This window comes from Triplophysa rosa, linkage group LG13, assembly GCF_024868665.1.
Source record: "Triplophysa rosa linkage group LG13, Trosa_1v2, whole genome shotgun sequence".
Taxonomy (NCBI): Eukaryota; Metazoa; Chordata; class Actinopteri; order Cypriniformes; family Nemacheilidae; genus Triplophysa; species Triplophysa rosa.
This window is the reverse complement of record NC_079902.1, coordinates 18,408,878-18,436,295: the sequence shown is the minus strand read 5'-3', so window position 1 is coordinate 18,436,295 and position 27,418 is coordinate 18,408,878. Positions and strand designations below refer to the sequence as shown.

Here is a 27,418-nt window from a genome sequence, read left to right as displayed (position 1 = left end):
TACGACTACACACTATTGGCATGAGAATATCGATACAGTATTGTAAAGTAAAATATTGCAATACTCATATTACATATATCACGTCCCCAGTTAACACCAATAGGATTAACACACTGATCCAACAAAACCCATTTATCAGTAAGTTGGTGTGTGTATGTGTCTGTGTTCTAAGAAAACAGGCACCATTGTTATTTACCAAAGATGCAGGACGTTGTTGTCTCGCTAAGCTCCCGGATCTACCGTAAATCCAAGCTGCTTGGCCCCCGCGGAGCGCTGACTGGGTCGAGAGCCACCATTGGCACCTTGATGAATCCCTTTAGACGTTCCAATCAATACGGCTTTATCTTCAGGCAACCCGTGCAGACGCCCGTGTTAGTTCACATGAGGTCCTGAAGGAGCGATCGGCGTGCCATACATCAAAGCTCACTATCAGCTATAGCGCACCAGACAGCCACAATCAACACTGAAGTCAGGAACTTCTCATTTTCCATGTCAGCTACAGATTAGTGATCTATAGTCGACTCTCTCCCGGCCGTTGTGTTATGTGTCATCTTTATCAAACATGATCTGCGTCTATGAAATGTAGCAGCTTTGGTTTATTCCGTCTGTCTGTCAAGAGCAAAAACATTGGATAGGGATGTACCTATATACAGTATAGTGTAGATATATAACTATAAATGCAAATAGCATTGATATGAATGACCGTAGAGATGGTGTTTAACTGGAAAAAGTGACAGTCATATCCAGTATTGTCCAGTCTCGGCTCATCACATGCCTGCCCGCGAGTTTACGGAGACAGCAAAGACTGCTGAGGCATTAAATAGGGTTAATTAGTGCAAATGGCCGATCAGATTTCCTATCGATTGTGACAGTGTAGATTGGCTTCCAGATAAAAGAAATCCTTTAACTTCTCGGCCCGCTGCAAATACTGATAATGCTGTTAGCGGTCATTAATGTTCTTTCTCAATTAACTTATCAACGTAATTAAAACAATGGCAGTGTAATGTAATTAAGCTACACGCTAACTCGATATTTTGTCTGTGTTATCTTAACCTATATTCTTGATCTCTACATTTCAGAGCATCTCTTTTGATTGTGGTTTACAAGATAATCTTTCAATTTTTGATGGTTTTTTTGTCTAAGTAGGGAGGTATTTATTATGAGGAATTGTACAAACAAAGAGCAGAGAGCAAAGAGCTATTGGCGTAATAATATTTATTATTAGTATTTAATTAATTTATGAATTAATATTTATTATATTTATTTATTTTTAATGTGCTAGAGACGTTAGAGATCTTTTTATTTCTGTACTATAGATTTTTTCATAATATACTGTATATTGTCTTTATTAATTTATTTTTTAATTATTAATTTATTTACAGATTAACAGTATATGGGTAGTTGACAAATATATGTGTCCTGTGCGTGTGTCCGATGGTGTGACGTGGCAAAAATTTTGAAAACAAACTGTTATATATAAAATAATATATTAGTAACATTTATATTTATAATATAAAATAGCAAGAGAGATTTATCTTCATTGTTAGTTTTTGGCTCCACATTTTTGCTGTCACACCATAGGACACATTTACTGTTTGTTTGTCAACTACCCATATATTAACTTTTTTGACTATTTGTGACAAACAGCACATAATTTTTTTCACTCAAGTTGAGACATTTTCTATCTCTGAAACAATGAAACAGCACCTGACACAAAATATGAAAAAGTTGTGGTTTTGCTCCCTGTCAGTTCATTTGGTATAGCTTAATGCGAAGAATAAGCCACCCATCCGTCACCTCATGTACCACAAGATAAACCTTCAACAGTAAATTTTCCACTAAGGACCAAACTGTTGTAAGACCCTTAAGTGATGGCAGATGTTTCCTAAGAACTGAATTGCTTACATCATTTTTAAAGATCTATTTAAACCGTGTTACGTTTCAGTTGCTGAATCTGACAATATCCCTTTTCTCAGCAGGCATAGAGAGCATTCGCATCGTGTTAAAGGAAATGTGTGAAGATACAGTACGTCTTAATGTCAAGAATGCCAACTACGGTTGTCAGATAAGTTTATAATATGCATAGTGCACTTAACAAACCTATCCTTAACTCTAGGTCTCAATCTGAACTACACAGTATGGGCATCATGACCTAACTGAAGGTTAAAGGCCAATAGTGCTGAGAGTCAGAAGTAACTGTATAGATGGATCCCCGCTGACTATTGACCCATCAGATGTGTTGGGGTGGAGTAGATCAATGACGACTCGAAGAGAGCAGTCAACACCTGCTGATACAAACACTGTTTGATAAGTTCAGTGCAAGAGTTCCCATCAATGGAGCTGCAAAGAGATATTGAACTGTAAGGTAAATCAGACAGCGGTGGGGTTTCAATCACTATGACAGTAAGCGGGTTTCCATCACTCTGGTTTTATTCGCATTTTGAAGTTTCGCATCAGAAACGAGTGATGGAAATGGCAAATTTCGAATTAAAAACCCTTAATTCGCGAAAAAGGGTTAATGCGAATAATGGGAGATGGAAACGCATTTGCCAAATAAATTCCTCCAAAAAGTCACGTAACTGCAGTATGAGAAAACATAACCTGACTAACCAGAGTACTGATCTTGTTACACAGCATCAGAAATATTGTTATGGTCATTCTTAAACGCCTGAGCAAAGTCGTCAAGTACTTCTGTAATTGCCTCTTAAAACTGTCACGACTGCGTTTCCCAAACAGCAGGCATCCACAAAAGCACAGCTTTTATTGTGTTTCGTAATCGTCTGCTTGTGTAAGTATTATTATACAGTATGAAAATTATTATATTCAGTGGCTTCTCTTACCCGAATATGTAGTGACAGTTTATTAGGAAGTGACGGTTGACTAGTTTGATGGAAAAGGTGCTTATTCACAAATGTTTTATGCGATATTCCAATTTTGTGCATAAGCTAAATTTGCAGCTTTGGATGGAAACCCACCCGGCTATTGAGGCTGAACACTGTGGTGTGATATGGCAATTAGGCACGGGCCAAATACCGGTTTCAAGGTATACCACGGTTTGGGAAAGTCACGGTTTCAAAACCACTAAAAGTTTCTGTTATACCGTTCCAAAGGTATAAGCTGTTTTTTTGCAGGAATCCATCAGGTTCTGTGCTATATTTTGTTTATGCTTAATTAGTTGTTTGCTCATCTGCATTTAATTTATTTATGTATATGTATATATGTATGGATGAATGCAAGTGAGTTTAATTACTGTAAATGCATTTAAAAGAAGACTAGAAAGGGATGCCATGCTTTCAAAATGTTTGGGAAGCACTAATTTAACCTGACATACTGTTCATGTTTCAAATATTTTGTGTTGCTTAAAAATCAAATCTATTGTGTTCAATGTTTTTACTCAGACATTTAAAATAACACATTTTAAAGCTGCATCCGCAATACCGAGAAACCGTGATAGTTTGGCTTAAGGTTACCATACCGTCAAAATCTCATACCGGCCCATGCCTAATGGCAATTGTCTAGCTCAAAAGGGAGATGATACTGACCCAACGAGAAACGTCTATGTTTGTAGAAACATTCAATGGAGAAAGAGAGAGAGTGTGAGGTTTATTTTAAGACTATGCTTTGTCAATCCAGGATAGTCCAAGATGGAGAAAAGTTAAAAATGGTGTAAACAATAAAGCAGGATTATCTGATGAATTAAGTTGAGTGGAACAGCAGGATATCTGAACACACCTAGATACAATATTAGCGTGGACCTGTCATAGATGCAAAAGTCCAAGATGATGTTTACAACCGTACCCAAATATATGCCTGTTCACATTATTGGATTTCAAGCAGAACATGATTTTGCCAGTTTATAAGTATGCAAATAAGGAGGACCATGTCAGATATTCACACTAATTAAAAAAAAAATGTTTCATTATATGTAAGAAGATATTTTCCCAACCAAAGGCCAAACTGAAGTAAGGATTTTTATGGCTGATGGCTAATTTAATGCAAATATCATATGTCTTATAATGTAATGATCTAAACCTAAAATATAACATTTTATTTAAAAGTCGGCTATTTTTACATTTACATTAAGGCATTTAGCAGCATTTTTATTTCAAAATATTGAATATATAAGATGAAGAACATCTCTGAAAGATCAATTTCTGAATCCACACCGGTGTCTATTCCACAATCCATTTCAAGATGACACTCGGCTGCTATAGAAATGAATTAAAAACATTTCAAGTTTATATAATTTTATTTTGGTTATTTTCAAGGTGTTAGACAGTGTCAATCTGATCTCTCAGGAATTCTTAACTATTTTTTGAGGTGGCTAATTCGTATGATTTTATACGATGTTAAAAAACAGAAAACATGTACAATTATTAGAAAAAAGCAATACTGAAACCCCGCCCCCAACCCACCCATAAACCTAATAAGGTTGTAAAAATGTATACGAATTAGCCACCTCGTAAAATAGTTACGAATTCCAGTGAGATGTGTGTGTGTGTGTGTGTGTGTGTGTATTAGGACATTTGTGAGGACATTTTTACTTTAAAATGGCTCATAATATTTTGGATAATTGCATTTTTCATTGTGTTTTTGTCTATTTAAAGGGGTGGTGCAACGGTGTGTCATGCATTCGGACTTCTTTACAATGTTAAACATGCTGTCTTCTTATGCTTAACATGGTCAACTTGTCAAAAAAACGAGTTGGGCGTATTACGTTGTATTTCTGCGCTCGATACACTCCCCCAGCGATCGTACAGGTTTCTGAAAGTTTTTTTCGAACACATGAAACAGTTTCGTAACAATTTTTCTTAGTCCCTTATTGGACAATTCTCCCGGAAAAGCACGTGGCACTCCCACACGGCAGCAAGGAGAGCAGGAGAAGGAGCATGCGCAGACGTCACTTTTACTTGTGTGCAGGAGAGAGAGAGAGCATACGTTCGCGAAGTTCAGGTGTTTGTTTGTTCACTGCATTTGGGTGATAAATGTTATATAAACGGTGGATATAACGCTGGATTTGGAGATCGTTTGAAACTGATATATGGAGCCGTCCCAGCGCTAAAAGATGCCGGACATGAACCGCATGCGGTGAGTGAAACTGATGTCTGTGTTTTGTTGGCAATGGGTGCACACGTGCTAGCCTACCCCTCCCCCCGCACGCGCCGTATGCTTTCGGAAATAATCGTACAGCTGTATCTATCTTTTATAAATATGATCAAACTAAATACTCTTCAAGATACGACGTATGCAATACTACTCTATAGGTACTCAAGATTAATATGAGATTGGCAGAAACCGCGTGTGTTAGGGCCGCTTTAAAGATGTGCACGTTTCTGTGAGGGCTTGGTTTAGGTCTACGTCTGATTAAAAATCAATAAGAAGTCCATGAAATGGACTCACTAATATAGTGAAACATGTTTTTTTATTGTTGTGGATGATAGTCAGTTGCTAATAACCAGCTGTGCTGGACAGTTGCAGTCATCCGCTTTACTGAATTAAAAACGTTCACTGTTGTCAAAACTGATCATTTACATCCATTAACTAAGATGGCAGGTTGTAATAAAGCACTGACTCGCTCCCAAAACACAAAGCAGACTACACTGTTTCCTCCACGCTGGAAAACAGCACTTCTAGAATATGGGATGAGGGACTAAAGGTCTCCTGGGTCAGCCTCTATGGAACATGATGCTGGCTGAAGTCGACAGCCCTAATTGTAAACATCTGAGAGGGCTTGTGATCTGTCACCGTGCACCATCGGCTAGATGGCAATGTTGGTCTAAACGACGTCTGTTAGAATCAGAGCCCTGTCAATCACAGGACGCGAAGCAGTATAATTTTACATATGCTGAGGATGTTCACAGCTTGTATGCCGTCTAATGGAGTGACCTTAATTGAATACAAGTAAATTTACGATTAGATGGGGATTTGGAATCTCTATGTGCCCCTTATGTACATTTATTTAAGGAATGTTTATGTTATTGTAGACTGTGAATTGGTGCTTTGCATTTGCATGCATTTATAAACTCATGTAATTTAAACTGAATCTGCAAAATTGTTGAAAAATGAAAGGATTTCACATCAGTGGAAAGACAGATTCATTTAAAGCTGATGCTCTTATGGTCTGAAAGAGTTTGTAATTGGCAAACTGACATATGCACAGAGTTACATATAACTAAATGGATAATTATATCAACCTGTTAACCTACAACCTTTTTTAACACAAGCCAGAAAAGTGACATAGCCAAACCGAACTGGCTGAAGTTCATAAACCCTTGACTATTCTGGCTAAAGGGGTAATTGTGGTCTTTTTTTAAATGAGACACTTGGGAGTTGTAGTCCAAAAGTCCAAAATAATAAAGATCATAAAGGAAATGTAGAGCTTTACTTGTTTTAGACTTTTTTGTGTATATGGTTTTCAAGATTTTACATTTTTACTTGTGGATCGGATCATTTTCGGATCAGCTAATGTAATGCTCATCAGTTTTATTATTATAATATGAGCAGTTAAGAGAATTGTATAAAAATGAAGTTGTGAAAATACCCTAAAGATATCAACAGAATAATTTAACAGAGAATCTTGTTTCAGTTATCTTTTAGGCTATGTCATAGAGTATTGCATGCATTATTTTATAAAAATATGTGTTACAAATAAATATGATATAAACGTGCAGTCAGAGTAAACAGCTGACAAATGGATCTCTAGAGATCAGATTATAAATGTGACAGGTGTTGCGAGGTGGCGATCATGGTGTAGATATCTCGACTGACTTTCTCTTGTATTCTCAAATGCGTTACTCAGTGGCGGAGCTAGAGTTTTATATATGGGGTGGCCAGGGGGTGGCCAACACTACCTCAGGGGGTCCACAGGCCCTGTAACCCTGACCTGGCATCGAATTATAAATAAATAAATAAATAATCAGATTAGAGGTACAAGTGATAATTTACTTCCCAGAGTTTGTCACAAATGTGACAAATGTATACAAAACAATTGCACAACGTAATGAGAGTAATGTAATTCTAAATGCATGTATATGAAATAAATTATAAAATATAAAAAATGAAAATGTTGAAAACAGTTTAATCCTGATAACTCGTTTAATTTACACAGAAACAAAGCAGCACCAGAGGTGTCTTTAAACTGATGTGGATAGAGCAGCATATCAGATGTAACAAATATAAAACATATACTCATTCCGTAGGACTGCAAGATTAAAACAAAATCATTGATGCTGATTATTGCCCTTGATGTTGTTATCTTGTTTATTCCTTTCAGATATTAGAATACATGAAAAGTTTTACACGGTACAAAACAAGCTGAGAAGCATCTATGAGTTATTTTATTACTGTTTTAAATATAAAGAAAACAAACACAACATTCAATCACTAAAATACTCAATAGCTTCAGGTTATACCAGGGGTTCCCAAACTTTTCAGCCCGCGACCCCCAAAATAACAGTGCCAGTGACTCGAGACCCCCACTATCCTCAGAGGAGGTCAAAGTATACAAACGTTGTATACAAATGCGCGCATGCACCTATTCTACCCAAACGCGCATAATGACAACTCAAAAGAGTTGTCTAACATAATATTATTTTATAATTATTTACTCATTACTTTACTTGTTGTTATACATAAACTATGAACTATTACTACAGATGGTCGATTTCCACTTTGGGAACCCCTGGGTTATACAGTAAAGAGTCTAACTACTCTAATGAATCTCATTCTTGTATCGTATCTGTGGTTGTTAATGATCAACTTTGTGAGCGTGGCGCACTTCAGCACAGCTCTTCTTCACAGGTGAATCATTTAAATGCCTCTGATTGGCCAGTATATATTCATACGATGATCTTGAATTTGGAGGGCAGTTTTGTTCACCTTGTTGTCATTTTTTCCAAAGCTTCTGTTAATTTCCGACCCTGATGTAAACAATGTATGTTGGGAACCGATACTATCTATTATTAGAGCCTGCAATGAAAATGTTTAGGAATCCTAAACCCAATGGTAGAGTGAAACTTATTTAAAATACGATGCTTCCTTCATGTGTATTTCTAAAGTTTGTATGAAGTACACCTGCTTAGAATGATAAAAGAAATAGGGGATCTCTCTCAAGACTGTTTATATTTATGTAAGGTTAGAAAACGCTGGGAAACTTTACATTTACGCAACATAAAGGTGTGAAGTTAGGTATGTATATAACACTATAATGGTATGGTTCAACAAAAAAACGTACCTGATGAGTCTGACTTGAAATGGCTAGCAAGCGTGTACGTTTTAATATTCCATTTGTTTAGCAAATTGCAGCGATCCATATGTGCCATTAAAATTTTTGGTAAATACTGTATTTTATTTTGGTGTTGATTATTAAAAAAACGTGCATAATTAATTAAATAAGTGGCATTTTCGTTTTACCGAAAATTGTAATTAAGGTGTTTAGGTAAATCAATGAAAATGAGATTAATATTAGTGCAATACTTGTTAAAAACGTGTTTGTGACTGAGACGTGGTAGTGTGTTGTTGTTGTGCCATGGTTTATTAAAAAAATAAAAAAGATTACAAATAAACAGCCAATACATTCAAAGTGCCGCTCACTTTCGCCCAGGCCCATCCAAAAATGAAATTCTGCCTACGCCACTGATTGTACTCTTCGAGATACTGGAGAGAAAGCGAGAGTGTGTCCACGTTAAAACTTTTACTCTATGACGAATAAACTTACAGGTAATCCGCAGGTCACACGCGTTCTGAACCGAACATGATCCGTGTGGATCACGGATCAACCACGATCTGTTTCACCACTAATTTTTACATTTGTAAATGAATGTGTCAATGTAAAGTTGTTTTAGTCCAGCAAATAATGAATAAATATGTCAAATGTTTAACATGTTTAACATAATGTAGCCCCTACTGTACATTATGTTACTCCAGACATTAATGTACTTTGTTAATTGTTCATTTTGTGCAGTTTAAACTTTCAATTGTTTAAGAAAATCTACATTCTAAAAAATGCTGGGTGTGCTGGGTCAAAAAGGGACAAACCCAACCTTTGGGCTGTAAATTAGTCAAACCTGGGATGTTTTTAATGAACTATTGTTGGGTCAAAAATATACCTTTTCTGGGTAAATTTGAACTCAATGGTTGGGTTTGTCCCTTTTTGACCTAACACTGGGTTGAAAATAAGTTTATGAATTTATGATTCATGAATATAACAATTTATAGGGTATAAACCAACTCTGTTTTGTTAATGGATATATAAGGAAACATCTATTATCTTGGTTGGTACACTGTTAAAACATTCAGTATTCGTTGTCATTTTGTGCTCATTTTAAATAAACTTGTGAATATGATGAAGTCTATCACGCAGTTTAATTAACTCTCATTAATTAATCGTGACTCTCTCTCTTCCCAGGAGAGCGACAGTCTGTGGTGGGATGCGTTTGCTACAGAGTTTTTCGAGGAGGACGCCACATTGACCCTCTCCTTCTGTCTGGAGGATGGACCGAAAAGATACAGTAAGATTTATCTTGTACAACTTCAGCAAACTTCAGTGAATGCGTTCCACCAATAGCATACGTTAATAATTTTGCTACAAAACCCGCTAAATACCACCCTCTGCTCGGTCTGAAATATCTGGTATTATTTGCTGAAAGTAAATGTAGGAGCCTGATGAAAAATGCTAATTTAAACGAAAAGTCGGCTGATGGTTTTAGAGGGTTTTGCATTTGAACTCTACATATATAAAAACAAAACGTGGTTGGACTGTGGAGTACCAGACAGTTTCTTAAGTATTTGTTTGGGGAGGATTTACAATTAGTAAACTGGCTTGCCAGGTTAGTGTGAATTATTTTGTCTGCAGGGTTGCCAGATTTACCTGAGCAATGTTGGAGAGTAATTGTTAGCAGTGAGCTCGCTAATGTAATTAGGGTTTGAGCGCGAAGCGCTAGAAACCTTTTGTAATTGCTCAGATTTTTATTATTATTCTTCCACCGTAAACTGATCGGGCAGCCCAAACCATAAGACCCAGAGACTTGAGACTTGGTCAGATGGTTGTACTCCAGCAGGCTACTCAGATACAAGGAACCAGCCAAATCGGTCCATAGGGGGCGCTACAGCTATGAAAATTGCGTTTTTGCTCGTGACTCCTAAACAGTTTGTCGCACACCCAAGTGTCTGGCATCATTGGAATCCTTGGCTCAAAACATAAAAAACGTATATCTCCGATTTCATTTCCGGTATGCAAATTATTTTCGCTAATTTGTATTTTATGTGAAACCTACTTTTGCGAACTAGTCGGAACCAAACCAACGCCGATGAATTCAGTGGAGTGTGAATGTAAATATTTATTGAAAAAAACGTTGTAATTTCCATTCACGGAGGTTAGGGGGTGCCAAAACGTCCGAACCGGAAGTAGCATATTTAACTAAAATGGCCATAACTCGTGAAGCGTTTGAGCTATCTTCATAAGGCTTGGACCATATGTGTAGATCCTCAGTCCGGGGGTAAAAAAAACTGCGGTGTTTGGCCTCTAGGTGGCGCTATAATAGGAATAAACTCGAAAATAGCTGTAACTACGCAAACGATCGACTTATTATTTGGTATGGTGTGTCTGTGTCATGTACCATGACTATCTAAAAGGACATTGGCATATCTCAAAAAACATGGACGTCATCGGCCAATGAAGTTTTAGCACTCATTAGACCGAGTTAACAGAGGCCTAGCTAAACGAAACTTTAGCCACCGGGGGGCGAAATAACGCTTTTGGAGTGCATAAACAATTGTGTATCACGTGACATTTGACATATACCCAAACTATTTATATCATATGATAGCTCTCCTCATTTTGAACAACTTAGCCTTTGGAACCACTTCTGTCGATCGAATGGTTCGTGAGTTATCGCTGATGATGTCAAAAACCTACTTTCGCGAACTAGTCCTAGGTTTTTCGACCTATCGGAACCAAACCAATGCTGATGACTTCTGTGGAGTGTGAATGTAAATAATTATTAGTATATAATTATTTTTACTCAGGCAACCAATCGGTCTCCCGAAATCTTCATGAAGCTCTGAAGCCACACCCTAGCAACCATTGCTGATCACACTAGCAAGCCAAACCCAAAAAGGGATATCTTTAAATCCAAATGTCATAGAGGCATGAGAGTTGGTTTATCATTCATACTGGCACGACGCCTTTGATCTATCATCAATTTACAACTGCCAGGCCACTCCCTAGCAACCAAACAGCATACCTTAGCAACCGTTTAGCAACATCTATATTTATGCATCAGAACATCATAGTGACATGGTGTTTGGTTCGTTTCACTCATGGGTTGATGTATCATCAATTGGCATCTGCAAATCCACTGCCTAGCAACCAAACAGAGTACATTAGCAACCATTTAGGAAGACCTAGATCTCTGCATCAGAACATCGTAGAGACATGGGGCTGGTTCGTTTCACTTTTGGCTTGGGTATTATCAGTTGGAACTTGCAAAGCCACTCCCTAGCAACCAAACAGAGTACCTTAGCAACCGTTTACCACTACCTGTATCTCTGCATCAGAAGATTGCAGACATGTGAAGGTTTTTTCGTTTCAGTCGTGGCTTGTAGTACCATCAATTGGCAGCAGCCAAGCCACTTCTTACTAACCAAACAGAGCACATTAGCAACCGTTTAGCAGGACCCATATCTCTGCATTAGAACATCGTAGAGACATAGGGTTAGTTCGTTTCACTCATACCCTTGAGTGTCATCGTTGGTAGGACCCAAACCACTCCCTAGCAACCTAACACAGTAAGCATAGCAACCTTTGATCAAGACCTACATCTCTACATCAGAACATTGACGGGAAATGGAAGTGGGCTCTTTTAACACATGTTAGCAAACAGAAAGGAAAATGATATGTGTGTACTATATGTGCTTGTGTGTGTAAGCATGCACAGTCTGTATGAAGCAATACTGACCATCTCTGTCATTTTTCTGGGTCTGGGTGAGTATCGTCCATCGTGGGTGTGTTAAGGTGCGATTCCTGAGCCTTAGTCGATGACGGCAAAGATGCATAAGAGGCCTTAAACTGCTCGAACCCGCTAAATGCTGCTTGCAGCTTTAAGTTTGGTTGTGTTTGCTTTAGCCGTTAGTCATTTTTTACCGTCTTTCTCTTCTGTAAGCATCACACACTTTCCCTATCTCTCTCTCTCTCTCTCTCTCTCTCTCTCTCTCTCTCTCTCTCTCTCTCTCTCTCTCTCTCTCTCTCTCTCTCCCTGTTCTCTCTCTCTCTCGCTCTGCCTCTCTGATGATTTGAGCTGTGTTGTCTGTCCTTATTGAGTTCTCGGCTTTTGGTTAGTCATGCAGAACACTTCGCCTGTTGCAAAGAAGGAGCGACTCAAACTCAATCCGTTCACCGAAGCCCCCCCCCACCCTTCCTGAAACCTTTGTGGTGCTGATAGATTCAGAAATATATACTTTTATTGTGCAAAAATGAATATTCCATAGGACTATGGGCTGCATAACAATAACGTCAGCTTTAAGCGCCTTTTTAAGACATGAAGGAATTTTTCCTCAATCACTTTGTGTAGCTTTAATTGATCGATGATGTTTCCTCAAGCGTGAAGTAGTAAGATGTTTAAGTTTAAAAGAATTTCTCTCTCGCGATGAGTGACAGACAGTTTACTTTCAAAGGTCTTGTATGTATGGTAAATATATTCGCAGTATTTTGTAGTCCTCACAGGCAGCTTTTAAAAGTGGAAAGACCAAAAGTTGCACAAGCTCCGGGTGCCCAAAGGGAACCAATCCCGTATATCGATTGCGGGGGAAGCTCGGTCCATCTCCAGTGACAGCTCATCTTTAGTCTTCAGAAATGACTTCTCTTAGTTTCAGTCGCAAACATACACCCTCACTTCATCACTGTCACTCACACACACACACACACTCAAAAACTGCACATTTGCTTAGGACCTCTATAAATTGCTTGATTCTTACTGCACAGAGGATCATTAGGTATTTCAGCATATACTGTAACTGTATAGCATCAAGGCTCTTGTTTTGTTCTTGGTTGTCAGTATATGACGTGTAATCACTGTTCAAGTTTCATTCGGTTCCTCTGATTTTCATCAGTTTATTAGGCCACTTTTTTGTAAACATGTCAGGCTTTATGTCTTGTTTTAATGTATAACCTGTTTGTAGTAGAAATAAACACATATCCTACACATCCAATATTAAATTTTTATCAGATTTTATTTCACTAAATACCGTTGTGACGTTTTGATGTCAAATATTTGTGGATAATGATCGGCTAAACTGTATAAATGACTGATGCCAGGAAACTTAAAAAACATGTTTGCGCTAGGGGTGGGCGGAATGGCCGAAAATCTATTTCATGGAATGAGTCATTTTATTTCACAGTAAAAATATATTTCACGGTAACATTCTCCTGTTATAATTCTATATCTTATACCTCATTTTTCTTAGATTGATTTAGTTTATTTATTTATTTATTTATTAGTGGTCATTTGCTCACCATAGTTCAAATGTAGGCAAGTTATGAAAATGTACTAAAGATATCAGATTAAGTTCTGATAATCAGATTTATTATTTATTTATATTCATCTTCTGGCTATATCATATGTATTCAGTAGAAAGATAGACAACATGTATAAAAATGAAGTACGTATATATGCACAAACAATGAGAGTACAGTATATGACAGGTATTATAAACTGGTGTTCTTCGGGTCTGTACTGTAGGTCTTCATCTCTCTTTACTCTCTATTAGATGTGCATTTTTAGTGTGTTGCGACTCTTTGTCTTTAGGTTTGTTTATTCTCACTTTGCACTGCGAGTCTCTGGTGACTCCACACGCGTCTCCCAAAACGGGGGTAAGCGGTGTGTCACATCAAAGCGCTCATGCGGCAAGCATCATCGCGCGTTTCAACGTAATTTCACCTTGGCTCCCCTAAAGTTAAACTTTATTAAAACTAGCAGCTTTACAAAACAATCTGACTTCTGAAATACGTGGTGAGAACAATCTTTTTTATATGCACGCGCAGGTCCCTGCACAAGCACTGCTGGTGAGAGAGAAAGCGCCGGACTGGAGCGGATCACAAAACTACAGACTGAAAGAAAGTCACAAGAATATTTGTTACGTTAATTAGTTATGGGTGGATTAATTCACATGTTTTTTCAGAATAACTCGCAGAGTGCCGAGTTAACCACGCCTACTTATTTACATTCCGCGGAATGCACGGAATAGAAAAATCTGTTACGGTTGACATTTTATTTCGCGGTAACGGAATGTTCCGTCGTAACGCCCAGCCCTAGTTTGCGCTAATCTAAACGTTGTCTGATTAAATTATTTCAGATCAAATCATATTTGAATGCCCATTTATATGTTCATTTGGTATAGTAGCCATGAAATAAGCCGGTTAATGTACAGTGAGCAGGTTATTGTAAATCAATTTTTATGTTATAGCTGTTATTATACCTATTTCGTCTTGTGTATTCCACAGTTTGTCAAAAGTTACATCAAATGGGTTAGGAATGACATGAGAGTAATTGTATTTGTGAGAAAACTGTCCCTTTAATTTATTTAATCTGATTTTTTCTCTGTTTTAATTTTGTCATAGTTTGTGTGCATGTCCTCTTTCAGAGATGGTGAATATACACTCAAACTCTACTCACAGATTTCTTTATTGCTCTAAGAAACGTCTCCTTAACGAGAAAGAAAACAAGACTCTGAAGGACTCAAACATATGTGATATAAACTGTTGGCATTATTTCACTGCAGCTTTATTGTGGATGGATAGATAATGGATGGATTATTGAAATGCATTAGTTTAAATGGCTTCACTTTCTCTTCTGTCTTTCACACCCATTTTTTTCTCATTTAACTTGCTCTCGTGTCTTTCTCTCACTCTCTGGTCTGAAGCTTATGGTCTGTCACGTTCATTCTCATTTCTTCTCACGTGCACTTTTAAAGAGTGAATAATGATTGTGTTTTTGTGTTCTCTCTTTGTCTCTATATCTTTAGTGAGATTGTCAGAGACATAGAATGTGTGTTGTGCATTTGTGTTTTAAACGTCCGACTCAAAACTAATGCTAGTTAGGGTCTGGCTGGCCAAAGCATTTATTTTTGTATTACAGGAGAACATGAAATTAGTGCAGATATGTGACACACTATAACTCTATACTAAGACGACTATCTAGACAGCACTTTAAGGCATCATAGTAATGTTCCTGAGGCAAAAGGTGTTTCAGAAAATAGGCAACATTATGATTATTGTATAAGATGTCATCTTCTATGCCCAAATTTTGAGACAAAATTGTATGTATTATGCATGTATAGGACAATCCCAGAATGCATTGCTTTGAGCTCAGGGAAGCAAATCATCCAGTTAAATCTAAGCAGAACTTGCAATTTGAGTGTTATGTATTTTAATTCTTATTAGTATATTGCATCATTAGCTTTGCAACATGTTAACGTCAGATTCCATTGGAATCAATTGAGGGTCGAGTCTCCTGTGAGCTTCTTTCGAGACACGCTGTTTCTGCGGAACTGCCGTCTATGTAGAATGTTCCAAATCAGTCACTTAACAGGGTTCTTTCCAGTTTGGATGTTGCCTCATAGGCAGATACAGCAAGGAAGCACACTAGGTTTAGAAAAACTACAGTGTAATATGTAGATTTATTTGTAAAACAGTTTGTTCATATACGTACCTGAAATAGACTTTTTTTAGCTCATTGATCTGCATAAACCAAGCCTGAACGCACAGCCAACAACATTATAGGCAAAGCCATCTTTATTAAATAATCCAGTAAAAAATTCTTTGTGTTTTTATCAAATAACCTGTTTTTCTCTTTTATAGCGTTGTTGCCTTAATGCTGTGAAGTGCTACTACAGTTTAGTATTTTCTTCACACTTTCTCTCTTTTTAAGCAAGGGAGTAATTAATAACCGAAACCCTGTTCTTGTTTTGGGTTGAGGCGAGGCAAGTTTCAAAGCGTGATGCAACGCTCCTGCAACTGTGACGCCCTCGAAAACTTTCAGCGCCGAGGCGGAGCACTTCATCAGACAATAACACAACAATCAGACGCACATTTATTAGCAAATTTGGGTTAGAGATGCTGCAGGTGCTTGTTAGGTGAAATCATCAATGCCCTTGGTGGTTGTTGCTTCAGAATCACACATCTGTGTCAATGAAAGAGCATGATTCAATGAATACTGTATATCATGCTCGTGATTTAGATTTGAAATGAATCAAGGGTTGATTTGAGTATTTGAGTATCTGATGCCAGTGAATTGAGATTTATCAGTCATGAATGTTAATTATGCTTTGATAAATTAGCATGGGGTGTCAATTTTAAACATAATTTTAGTTAAATGATTATTTAAGAATTAAAGCAGCTAATCATGTCCTCTGACCTGTATGTAAATTCTGTAAGGGATTTTCTAACTGTTGAATCAGTCAGAGCGTCAAATACCCCCTAAATGCAAAGCATGTTTTTTGCATTTGCAAATCATCGCAGCAGAAGCTGCAAACACGTACGTGCTTTGCCAAACAGCACGTACAGAGAGAAAGCAGCCGTTCACACAGTGCAGGGGTCTAGGTTCATTTTTTAGATCAACTTGTAGTTTACTGCATCAGTGCATCTTAAAAGCACAATCGTAGTGATTGAACAACATTTAGTGATATAGAAGTAAAATTAAATGATTTAGCAATTTCTAAAATAACTTTTTTGTAGAGTGCTTTACCCATATCCGTATAATGAAATTTCTGACGTTATCTTTATTTGGAGGATTTGCTTGGCACATTTTGTAAATAATAGTAAATAAATAAATGTAATTCATATAATGCATTCATTTAATTCAGAATTTGATTCAATTTGAATCGATTTACAGACCTTAAATTTTGCGGGGACATTCTATTGTTTAATAAGGCTTGGTAAGAAAACAGCAGAGAGAGAGAGAGAGAGAGTTTTGATTGACAGTGTGGGGGTAGAGCAGGCTCAGCTGCAGTCCAGCATTTGTGAAGATACAGGTCTCTGATGACTGACAGCCCAAGTTTCAAAACAAACTTAATGTGGTCTCTGTGTTTGTTTGTGCGTTTTAGAATGGCGTGTCTGCGATAACTGATTGATATTGTTTGCAGATTATTGAACAGTGTTAAATGCATTTGTGCACTGGATGAAAATGTGTGTGCGTGTGGGCAACAGGAAAAGAGAACAGCTGTGTGATGGGACGGGTCTTTCTCTTCTCTTCCTGCTCCGAATCTCTCCAACTCCTTATTCAATAACAAAATAATATCCGTCTGCCGTCTGTCTGAATTCACCTCCAGGTCAACATCAGACTTTTGGGGTGTGCATGTTTGCGTGTGTATTTGCATGTGTGCGTGTGTTTGCGTGTGTGTGTGTTTGGTTGCACAATATACTGCAATACCAAAATGATGCTTTTGTATGGTGTCAACATTTCGTGAAATTTGGTTCCTGACCTGGATGATTGTGCGATGCAGTTTTTGCAGTTTCTTTTTGTACAAATTTCTCTGCAAATATTAATGAGAATGAGTGCAGGGACACCAATTGATCAAAAGTATTAAGTTGTAAGTTGCTTTGGTAAAAGCAAATCTATAAATAAAATGTATAAACCAGTGGCGATCCGTGACTCCTCTTCTGGGGAAGCAGTAATGCGAAGCTCGGCAAAACATGTATTTAATCCCGTCATGTGTGTGGCGCGTCATGTCAAAATACGTGCCTGCTGCAGACGCGTCGAAAGGGTTTTTAATAAAAGAGACGCTTGCGTTTGCTAGATACTCGCTTAGTCTCATGTGTAATCAGAGTTAAGTGTTAATGCAGTGTCTTCTGAACGCGAGCGTCTCTTTTATCATAAACCCTTTCGACGCGTCTGCAGCAGGCACGTATGATGCGTGATGCACATAGGTTCACGTGAAGCGCTGAACACGTATTTTGAATTCCTGCTTCCCCTGAAGAGGAGGCACCGATCGCCACTGGTATAAACAGAATGCCTGGTGCTAAACGCTGGTATCTTACCAAAAACAAAAAAGTCTGTGTCCCTGTGAATTGTTCCATCATGTCATCGGGTAACCGGTGTAGTGTCCATTAAATCTCTCTAAAATGAGTAATTCACTGTTAGTGTAGGTTGTGCGTGTGTGTTTTCTTCAGAAACGGGGGCAGAAACTCTGTTACGCTGCACGGTAGATTTGGTAAATACAAAGTCATGAAAAAATGAGAAGTTATGAGGAGCCTGGTGCACTTTTGAGGCCAGAATCTTCCAGAAAGTCAACATGCTCCATACATAATGAACGAGAGGCGCTTTCCCCTTACACACTGGGAGACGGTATAGAGAGTAGACAAACACACAGGTGAGTGCATTGAGCACAGGCTTTTGCACATAGTTTGCAGACGTACACAAACACTCACAAAGACACATAGCTAGCTATATTGATAATGCATGCATTCAGATGGGCTCTTTTATAATGGACTAATGTAAGACTAATGGACAGAGGATGTATATGCATGTGTCATCAGGGTATTAAATGTTTATGTAGCTCTGTTTCCCCGCCGTGATGATGTTATGTTCGGAATCGGGACCCAGCTTGGCTACTTCAAGATGACTTTTGATTTACTTAAGCTTTGGTAGGGGAAACCATGTGTTATATGGTATAAAATAAATTGGATCAATTATTCAGCGCATTCACAAAAATAATTTCACAAATTTAGATTCCAATTCCTACACCTCCTCTTTCGTTTCTTATTTTTTCCTTCCTCTCTTCTTCCTCCCCTGATCTCGCTTTAAATTTCATCCTCATCCATCCACTCTACCTGAGATGAGCCTCTGTTCCTGTAGGCCTGGCGTCAGGTGCGCACAGCAGTAAAGAGATATTTAAACAACCCCGGCAGGGAACCTCCCATCCCACACTGTAATTCACTCAGGAGGAAAAGGAGGGGGCGTCGGATTGATCGCGGCACAAAGGGAGGAATTACCTCGTGGAACACGACTTCCCATGTCCCTTTATCAGCAGCAAAAACAAGGCCGTATCTACGAGCATCATCTCGAGCCCAGCAGAGGGCTAAGAGAGGCTTAAACGCTGCACTGAGTCCTGACAGTGACAATGATACAGACTTCAAGAGTCCTGCCGTGTGCCAGAAACTTTGGAGATGGTTCTGATACAGAAAGTACTTGATGGAAAGATTGCTTTAGAAGATCCCATTGTGCCCAGGCTCTTAGAAAGAAAAGTTGTGAGCGGAGGTTTTACAAGCTCACGCCACTAGAGAACCTTTTTAAGATCTGCTAAGATCTGTTAAGGAACTTTTTGTTCTTTAGGTATTTGGAAAACTGTACAGGTGTTTAAAAAACAAGAAAAATATGCTGATCTGAGGAACTTAATGCAACATTTATTATTTTGTACTGGCACAGTGCTGTGTGTGCATGTGTGTGTAAAGGGTAGGTGCTTCTTTAACCCTTTCCTTGCTTATTTCCTTGACTTGTTGGGATGATGGGACCAGATTGATGTTTGCATCTTAAAGGTCTAGAGTGGGATTTATTGCGGCCACTAGCGGTGAGTTTGAGAATTGCAACTAATCTCTCAGTCCTCCGCTCACGTACGCTCACCCCTCCCTTTCGAAACACGACGGTGGCCATCACAGTACAAAAAGATGTCGTCGGCTGAGACACTACGGTGGCCACCATAGTACAAAAAGATGTCGTCGGCTGAGACACTACGGTGGCCACCATAGTACAAAAAGATGTCTTCGGCTGGGTCACTACGCCACCATAGTACAAAAAGATGTCGTCGGCTGAGACACTACAGTGGCCACCATAGTACAAAAAGATGTCGTCGACTGAGACGATAAAATAAAGGGTCTGTGGATTTTAAGTATAAAAAGAAGCAAAAAAGTCAGGCACGAGCTAACGTGTTAATATTATAAAGACTTTCCAGCAGAGACGCGTTAGGACCCGTGGTAACGTTGCTAAGGCTCTTAGCAGAGATACTCCGATATCTATGGAGATACTTTCCAGCAGAGAGACGTTGGAGAGAAAGATCATCTCAAAATCACCCCCGAGGAGGTTGCTTTGATTCGGATCAGTATGTGAGTAACATTGGTTTTTCTGTTTGTTAGAACCAAGATATGTTGTTGTTGTAATATTAGCGTCATTGTTTATCTGGAACCAGTGTGCTGCTTGTTTATACTCGTGTCGTCTTCACTTATTTTATTCATTTGCATTATTATTTGCGTGGTCTAAGTCAGTGGTTCTCAAACTGGGGGCCCCAAGATGGATCCAGGGGGGCCACAGATTTTGTGGCATTTTATGCAATATAGAAATTCATCATAGATTTTATGCAATCAAACATCAGAAAAATGACACCACCAACCAAAAGAATTGAGGTTCCAGCATTGTATAACTGAATGTTTTTGGTTTATTTAAAATTCTAAGTTTAAGATTATATGTCTTTATATGGGGGGCCGCAAAGCGATGCACTTAACACAAAGGGGGCCTTACAACGAAAAAGTTTGAGAACCACTGGTCTAAGCTATGATAAAGCTAAGCATTTCATGCTTGCATTGCACAGCACGTTTGAGGGCAGAGCTAGCTAACAGTAAATAGCAACGCTGTTAAAGGCGTTTTATCTGACAGCAAGATAGCAGTTAGGAGTAAGTTAGTAGATGTTTATCCCCCTTTGTAAAGTCAGGGACAACCGTACTACATACCGCAGTAGGGCTGTGCCGATAAACGATATCATATCGAATCGCGATAGAATGTATTTCAAAAACGATGATAAGCTATTGTCATTTTGACTCGATATGGATTAATTTTACAGTCTAACAGAACGCAGAAATAAACACAACAACAGTCAGTCAGCGTGCAGCTTTTATCATGCGCGTCAAAGTACAAAGTCCATTTCATACTGCACTTTAGTGTTGTCACGATACTGGAATTTCTAACTTCGATTCAATACCTAAAAAAATATCGATATTCGATACCATTTTCGATACCACGGGGAATAAACTGCCATAGCAATAAGGCCCTAATATGCAATAGCAATATAGGCCTTTTTAATTTTTATTTGAAGTTAAATTGAACAAGACTAGACAATGAGGTATATATTTTTACATTATTTATTAATTGTTAATCTAATGTTAATTTTACGAATACATTTACTATTTAAAATCCAAGTTGTATTTGTCAGTATTAATGGACCAGACCCTGTTGAAAAAACCAGCCTATGCTGGTTTGGTATGTTTTGATGCTGGTTTGCTGGTTTGTGCTGGTTTAAACTGTTCATGTGCTGGTTTAAGATGGTCATATGCTGATTTAAGATGGTTCTTAGCTGGTTTAAGATCAAACCAGCATCGATAAAAACATACCTTACCCAGCATATACTGGATTTTTCAACAGGGGAGCTTACATAAATAGTTGTATTTTTAAACTAACATTTAAAAGAGATTAATAAATACTTGAACAAATGTATTGCTCATTCATTGTTCGTTAATGTTAGTTAATAGCCTACATTTTTATTTGGCTAAATTGGCTTTTATTCACATAGGCCCATACTGTAATCATTGATCAGCGCACATATACAGTAGACAGAAACGCAAACTTAAACGCAAAAACTGTTGCAGAGACTCCGCACTGGACATCTTTCTAACATTAACAACTTTTAACCGGAGCGAATGAGACGAGTGGATGAAATCACTGATGAGCACACATACATAGAGCGCTGTGGTAAACACTGGAGTGCAAACGTGTATCACACGCGAGAACTGTTGCGGAGACTTTACTCGCACCAGCATTATTTCAAACATCAAATTAACCAGAGCGAACGAGATGAGTGGATGAAATCATTGATGAGCGCACATAAAGACAGAAACACGTGCATTAAACATGAGAACTGTTGCGAGACTCTGTACTAACATAAACAACATATAACCAGGGCGAATGAAACGAGTGGATGAAATTATTGATCAGCGCACATACATGGATCGCGATGGTAAATACGGGAAGCGTAACGAGCGTGCACCACGCCAGATGTGTTACTGAGACTGGCCATCTTTTCTAACATAAACACGATTTAACTGCCGCAAACGAGTCAAGTCTGTGAGAGGAGGCGGGGCTCTGTTGTTATGCGTTCACGTGCAGTGTGCGTTAACTCACTGTCGGAAAAGAGAAAGAGAGCGGGAACGCGCAGCTGATATCGATACGTGGGACATGGGTATTGGAACCGTTTCAGATTCTTCAGTATCGACACTTATCGAAATATCGATATTTTTGACAACACTACTGCACTTGGCAAAGAAAACTCAACATGAGGAGGAAAACATTACTGGAAGCGGAAACAAAGGTGAAACTAACCTCGAGTTGTCATCACGCGGTTTATCAAGTGTCTCATTTTTTTCGCAATCGCCGGTTAAACAAAACAAACTTGAGGCGCAATTGCAAGCGAGTTACTTCGAAACTCAAGCACAAACGTTTTTATATCCATCATTAACATACCTGCTAACATGAGCTGGTGCTTATGAAACAAACCAGCGCTGCCCTGTACAGATTAGAGATGTAATGATGTGAGTTTGTGTGCACATTAAAATATTAAACCTTGTATGTAAGATGCTTGCATGATTAAAGAAATGTACTACAGTTTATGTGAGATGTCTTTAAGGTTCACTGAATGCATTGAATGAATCCCACTACTCGAGCAAGACATTATTGCAGCGTTATGTATGTGCGCAGGTGCTGAGCCAATAGCGTTCGAATGTACGCAGTAACGGAGCCCTTTCATTGGTTGAATGTACTGAATGAACACTCCCTTTACTTAACGAGTGAATGGAGTCAAAATGAGACTGAATGAACTGGTACATGTTGTTTATGGCCTAATATCCTCTGTGTTGCAACAGTGCATTAATTTAATTGAATTTTAACTGGTTAAAGGTTAACTTTTGTTAACAAACTGTATTTAAAATAGATTCTTTTAAATACAGTTTTTTTATTAAATATATATCTAAATAAATATCGTTATCGATCAATATAGAAAAAAACTATCGAGTTTACTTTTTTGCCATATCGCCCAGCCCTATACCGCAGGGTAGAGGGAGAGGAAGAGGAAACGCGCTTTGTAGAGGCTTTGTAGCCATTTAGGGCTACTGTACAAAACATGGCGGCGCAACATGGCAAATTCAATGTATGTAGGCCCGCTCTGTATGAAGATAGAAATAGCTTGTTCTAAGGTAATACAAACATAACGGTTCATTACGTAAGGTCTTTATACACCTCTGAAGAAATAGTTTTGTGTATGTAGCGAGGAAGGCGGGGCGAGAGCCGTGGGGCGTGTAAGGCGGGGCCGGCGGCGTAAGTGGCAACGAGTGTCAGCTGTGCGACCCCCGGCCCCGCCTTACCCGCCCCACGGCTCTCGCCCCACCTTCCTCGCTACATAGTATTATATTGCATTTCGTCAATAGATCCTCCTAAAAATCGCACATTGCTCCTTTAAAGGGAAAGTCCACCTAAAAAGGAAAATTCTGTCAAGAATTACTCAACCTCAAGTTGTTCCAAACGTGTATAAATTTCTTTGTCCTGTTGAACACAAAGAAAGATATTTGGAAGAATGTTAGCAACTGAGATTTCTGGAGCACCATTGACTACCATTGTAGGAAAAATGTAAATGGTAGTTAAAGGTGCCCCAGAACTGTTTGTTTTCCTAAATTCTTCAAAATATATTCTTTTGTGTTCAAAGGAACAAAAAACATTATATTATATATAATTCTTTCTACTATGATATATACATATATATACATTTTTGGCATATCTTATTTTCTTCGATGTTGTGCCTACAGTCACATGGAAGGAATGACAATTATTTTACTGTGCAAAAAGTATTACCACCACACCTCTTAAGAACTAAAACAAATCTAAAAATGGATTTGTAAAAGGCTATTTATACCGTAAAACCTCTCATTTTGACTTTCTTTTGCTGTTAACAGTGCAGAAATTAGAAAAACAACATTGTTACATGGCTTTAGATACACATACTAAGAGCGTGGAACTGCAGCTCAGTATTGTTTTTATGTTGATGGAGGCTGGGCATTTCAATGAATCAAATCAGGTACATGATGGGAAGTCATACTGGTTATGGTTGTGGTGGCATCCATCCGGAAGCCCTTGAGGAAGAATGTCCCCCATGGGCATGTGGTATAGCTTAAAGGGAGAGTGGGCCAAGCCAGCTTCTCTTGAATTATGGATGGAGGGGAAGGGAGGGGGGTGGATCAGGACTCATGGGAGAAGCACGGCACACACACACAGACGCAGTGGTGTGAGGCCAAGCGTGTTGTGAGGGCGGTTTTGGGTGAGTGGAGCTGTTCGCCTGTGTTTCGTTTTGGCGCGGATGTCTTCAGGGATTACGGCTGGAGAGGGAAGAAGTTGGAATCTATCAGACAACCTCTCTCTCTCTCTCCCTTTCTACACATCAATGAGATGTGATGAGTCGGAATATTCTCCTGTGGTGTATCATAATCACAGCGCAATTCTGTCTTTCATATCTGCTGAATCTGTTTTTTAATCAGTCACCAAAGCACAGTTGATACAAGACACTGTGGCCTCACAAAACCCACATTTAGATTGACAGAATTTTTCATTACGTTTAAAAGAATAGTTTAAAAAATGTTCAACAATGAAAAAATCTTTGAACTTTTAATTATTTGCTTTGTTGTTGATTATTGTGGCTTTTCTGTGTACCCTTTTTTATGTATTTATACAATAGCATATTTATTAAAAAGCACAGGCACAATTATACTTAAGCTCAATAGTGTTTCAAAAGACATTGAATTAGCAGGCTGCGCCTGCAAGCAACCACCAGAAGAAAGGCCAACCCAAGGGTTTGTATCTCCAAGTACCCCATAAAAAATCCTGTGCATACGATGTACCATATAGAGTATGTAGATGTTGTTCATGTTATCTTTTTTCTTTGCACATAAAATATTTGATTATCTGAGATCAATGCACTTTGACGAAAGTTTGAGAGTTTGGGATAAAGGAAGAAGAAAGGGAGGGGAAAGAGATCGAATTAAAGTTTTATGAAAGATGAATATTTCATATTCTGGGCACTGTGCTGTGTGTGTGCCTTCTTGTCGGTGCATCTTCAACTCTTTCCTCACATATTTTCTTCACTTATTGGATGGGACTAGAATTATATTGGCACCTAAAGAACTTATGACTTAAAGTATATGTTTTTAGTGTCTATAATAATTTGATAAAGTATTTGGACACTCGGGTATGAATGACTGCATTGCACACAACATCAAACCAAGTGGCATCTACATGCAAATGTTGATAGAATTTTTCACATGAGTTCAAATTTCTTCTATTTTTTGCAATTTTATTTAACGAAACCTGTGATGTCGGGTCACACGGTAGTCACAGTGTAGGGCTGCAGCTATCGATTATTTTAGTAATCGCGTATTCTACTGATTTTTCCATTGATTAATCGGGTATTCTGATAATAAGTACTTTTTCTTTATTAAAGAGCAATACTAAATATACAAGAGAAAAAAAGACAGGTCTCTTAAAATGAACGACTAATTTGTTTCCTTTTTAGAAAAAATTAAAATTGTATTGCTGAAATTGCATACATTAATATCTGTGAAAAGTTAACCCATTTAATACATTACATTGCCGTATTACATTCAAAATGCAATATAATACAAATGTATAAATAAGAAACATTAATAAAAATAGAAAGAATAATTTCGAAGGTAAACAACTAACTTTAGCTTATGCATGATGCATTTAGTTTATCTAAATTAGTTTTAGTTTATTTTTTCTTTACTATTAAATAGTAATATATTTGTCCACATAAAATACCGAGTTAACAGGACTTTTATTTTTGCAGGTTGTCGGAAGTCGCTTATTTTTTAGTATGTCTGTTTCTTCACTCAAACAATAACATGTTAGTGAAATAAACTCTCAGAGTAACTCTGGAGATGAAGTTCATGTCCTTATAAAGCGTAGACACAGTCAAACGTGTAGCATGTTAAACTGTGCAGTTCATTCACTCAGACACGCAGAACAGCCAGATGATGTGTAAATAACAGGATTCGGCATCCACTAGTCCGCATCTAGTATGGACTCAATGCAGCCGGAAAGTTTCACTCGCAAAATAGACTAAAACAGTAAAATAGCAGTTCACCATTTCAATAAGCTATCACTTATTTATCAGCATGAGATATACTTGTGAGCGTGTGAACAGACTAAAATGCTTGTGTCTCACGGTGAATGCGTGAGACTTGAGAGCCCTGTAACATGTACAGTGTTGGGTGTAACTAGTTACTAAGTAATTAGTTACTGTAATTTAATTACTTTTCCCTTGAAAAAGTAAAGTAAGGGATTACTCTAATTTTTCTGTAATTTAATTACAGTTACTTCTGATGTAATTAAACTAAATACTTTGTGTAATATATCTGTGTGTGCAAGGAATGGACATCAAAATTCAAAGTCTAACTTTAAAATCTGTGCTTTAATGTATAATTCTCACATTTGTAATACATTGGTCAGTTAATAATACTACTTTATGTAGTTTTATATTCTTTATTTGAATGAATGAAAAGAGCCTTTTCATGTCTTTCGTTGAATTACTTAACAAATCAAGGTTGATATAGGATATAGAAAGTAATTAGTAATAAGTAATTAAATACTTTTTGGTGAGAGTAATTTGTACAGTAATCTAATTACACTATTGAATATGTAATTAGTAACTAGTAATTAATTACTTTTTCAGAGTAACTTGCCCAACACTGAACATGTATAGAGTTTAGTGGGCTGTGCGTCAGTAATAACGGTCCGTGGGGAAACGTAGTGCTCCGTGTGTACTGTAGTTAAATGGATTAAACGAGGCAACAAAAATTGCCTCCATGATTTTTTGTATTCGAATAACTCGAGTAACTTGAGGAATCGTTTCAGCCCTTTCACAGTGTCACACAAATTTACACAGGTGATTTACACACAGCGTTGAAATGCGTTTAAATGTGCACAAATGCATATATTTCATTGTTTTTCTTTTTTCCAATCAAACTTTTATGTGAAATGTTTTGCTTGAGCTGTATTTCTTAAAAGCCACTTGATATCTTGTTGTCGTTTGCTACAGTATAGCATTCATACATTTTTAAGGATTGCTTCCTGTAATTGTCTAAATACTTTATTGTATTTATCTAGTTCTGTTTTGCTTTCATGTAGTAGATGATTTTAGCCAACAGTACATATACGAATATTTTCAGAATGAAAAGTCGCATTCTGGTTACAATAATTGCTATTCACTATTTTTATTTTGGGAAAAAATGCAGTCACTTGAATTTGCCACCATTAAACTATCAGCTAGATAGCAAAACTACACTACACATTTCTTTAACAAATCATTCTTTTTGCTTGTCCAG

At 37.9% G+C, this 27,418-nt stretch overlaps 1 protein-coding gene across 2 annotated transcripts in view; it reads left to right on the top strand.

Annotated features, from left to right (window-relative positions):
- The window catches only part of ldb2a (LIM domain binding 2a), a 58,293-nt gene that overhangs the window by 7,534 nt on the left and 23,341 nt on the right, over positions 1-27,418 (top strand). For both annotated transcript variants that reach the window (XM_057350019.1, XM_057350018.1), the window contains exon 2: positions 9,407-9,509. In XM_057350019.1, coding sequence (XP_057206002.1) covers positions 9,407-9,509 — 103 coding nt within the window. The remainder of the gene's footprint in view (positions 1-9,406; positions 9,510-27,418) is intronic.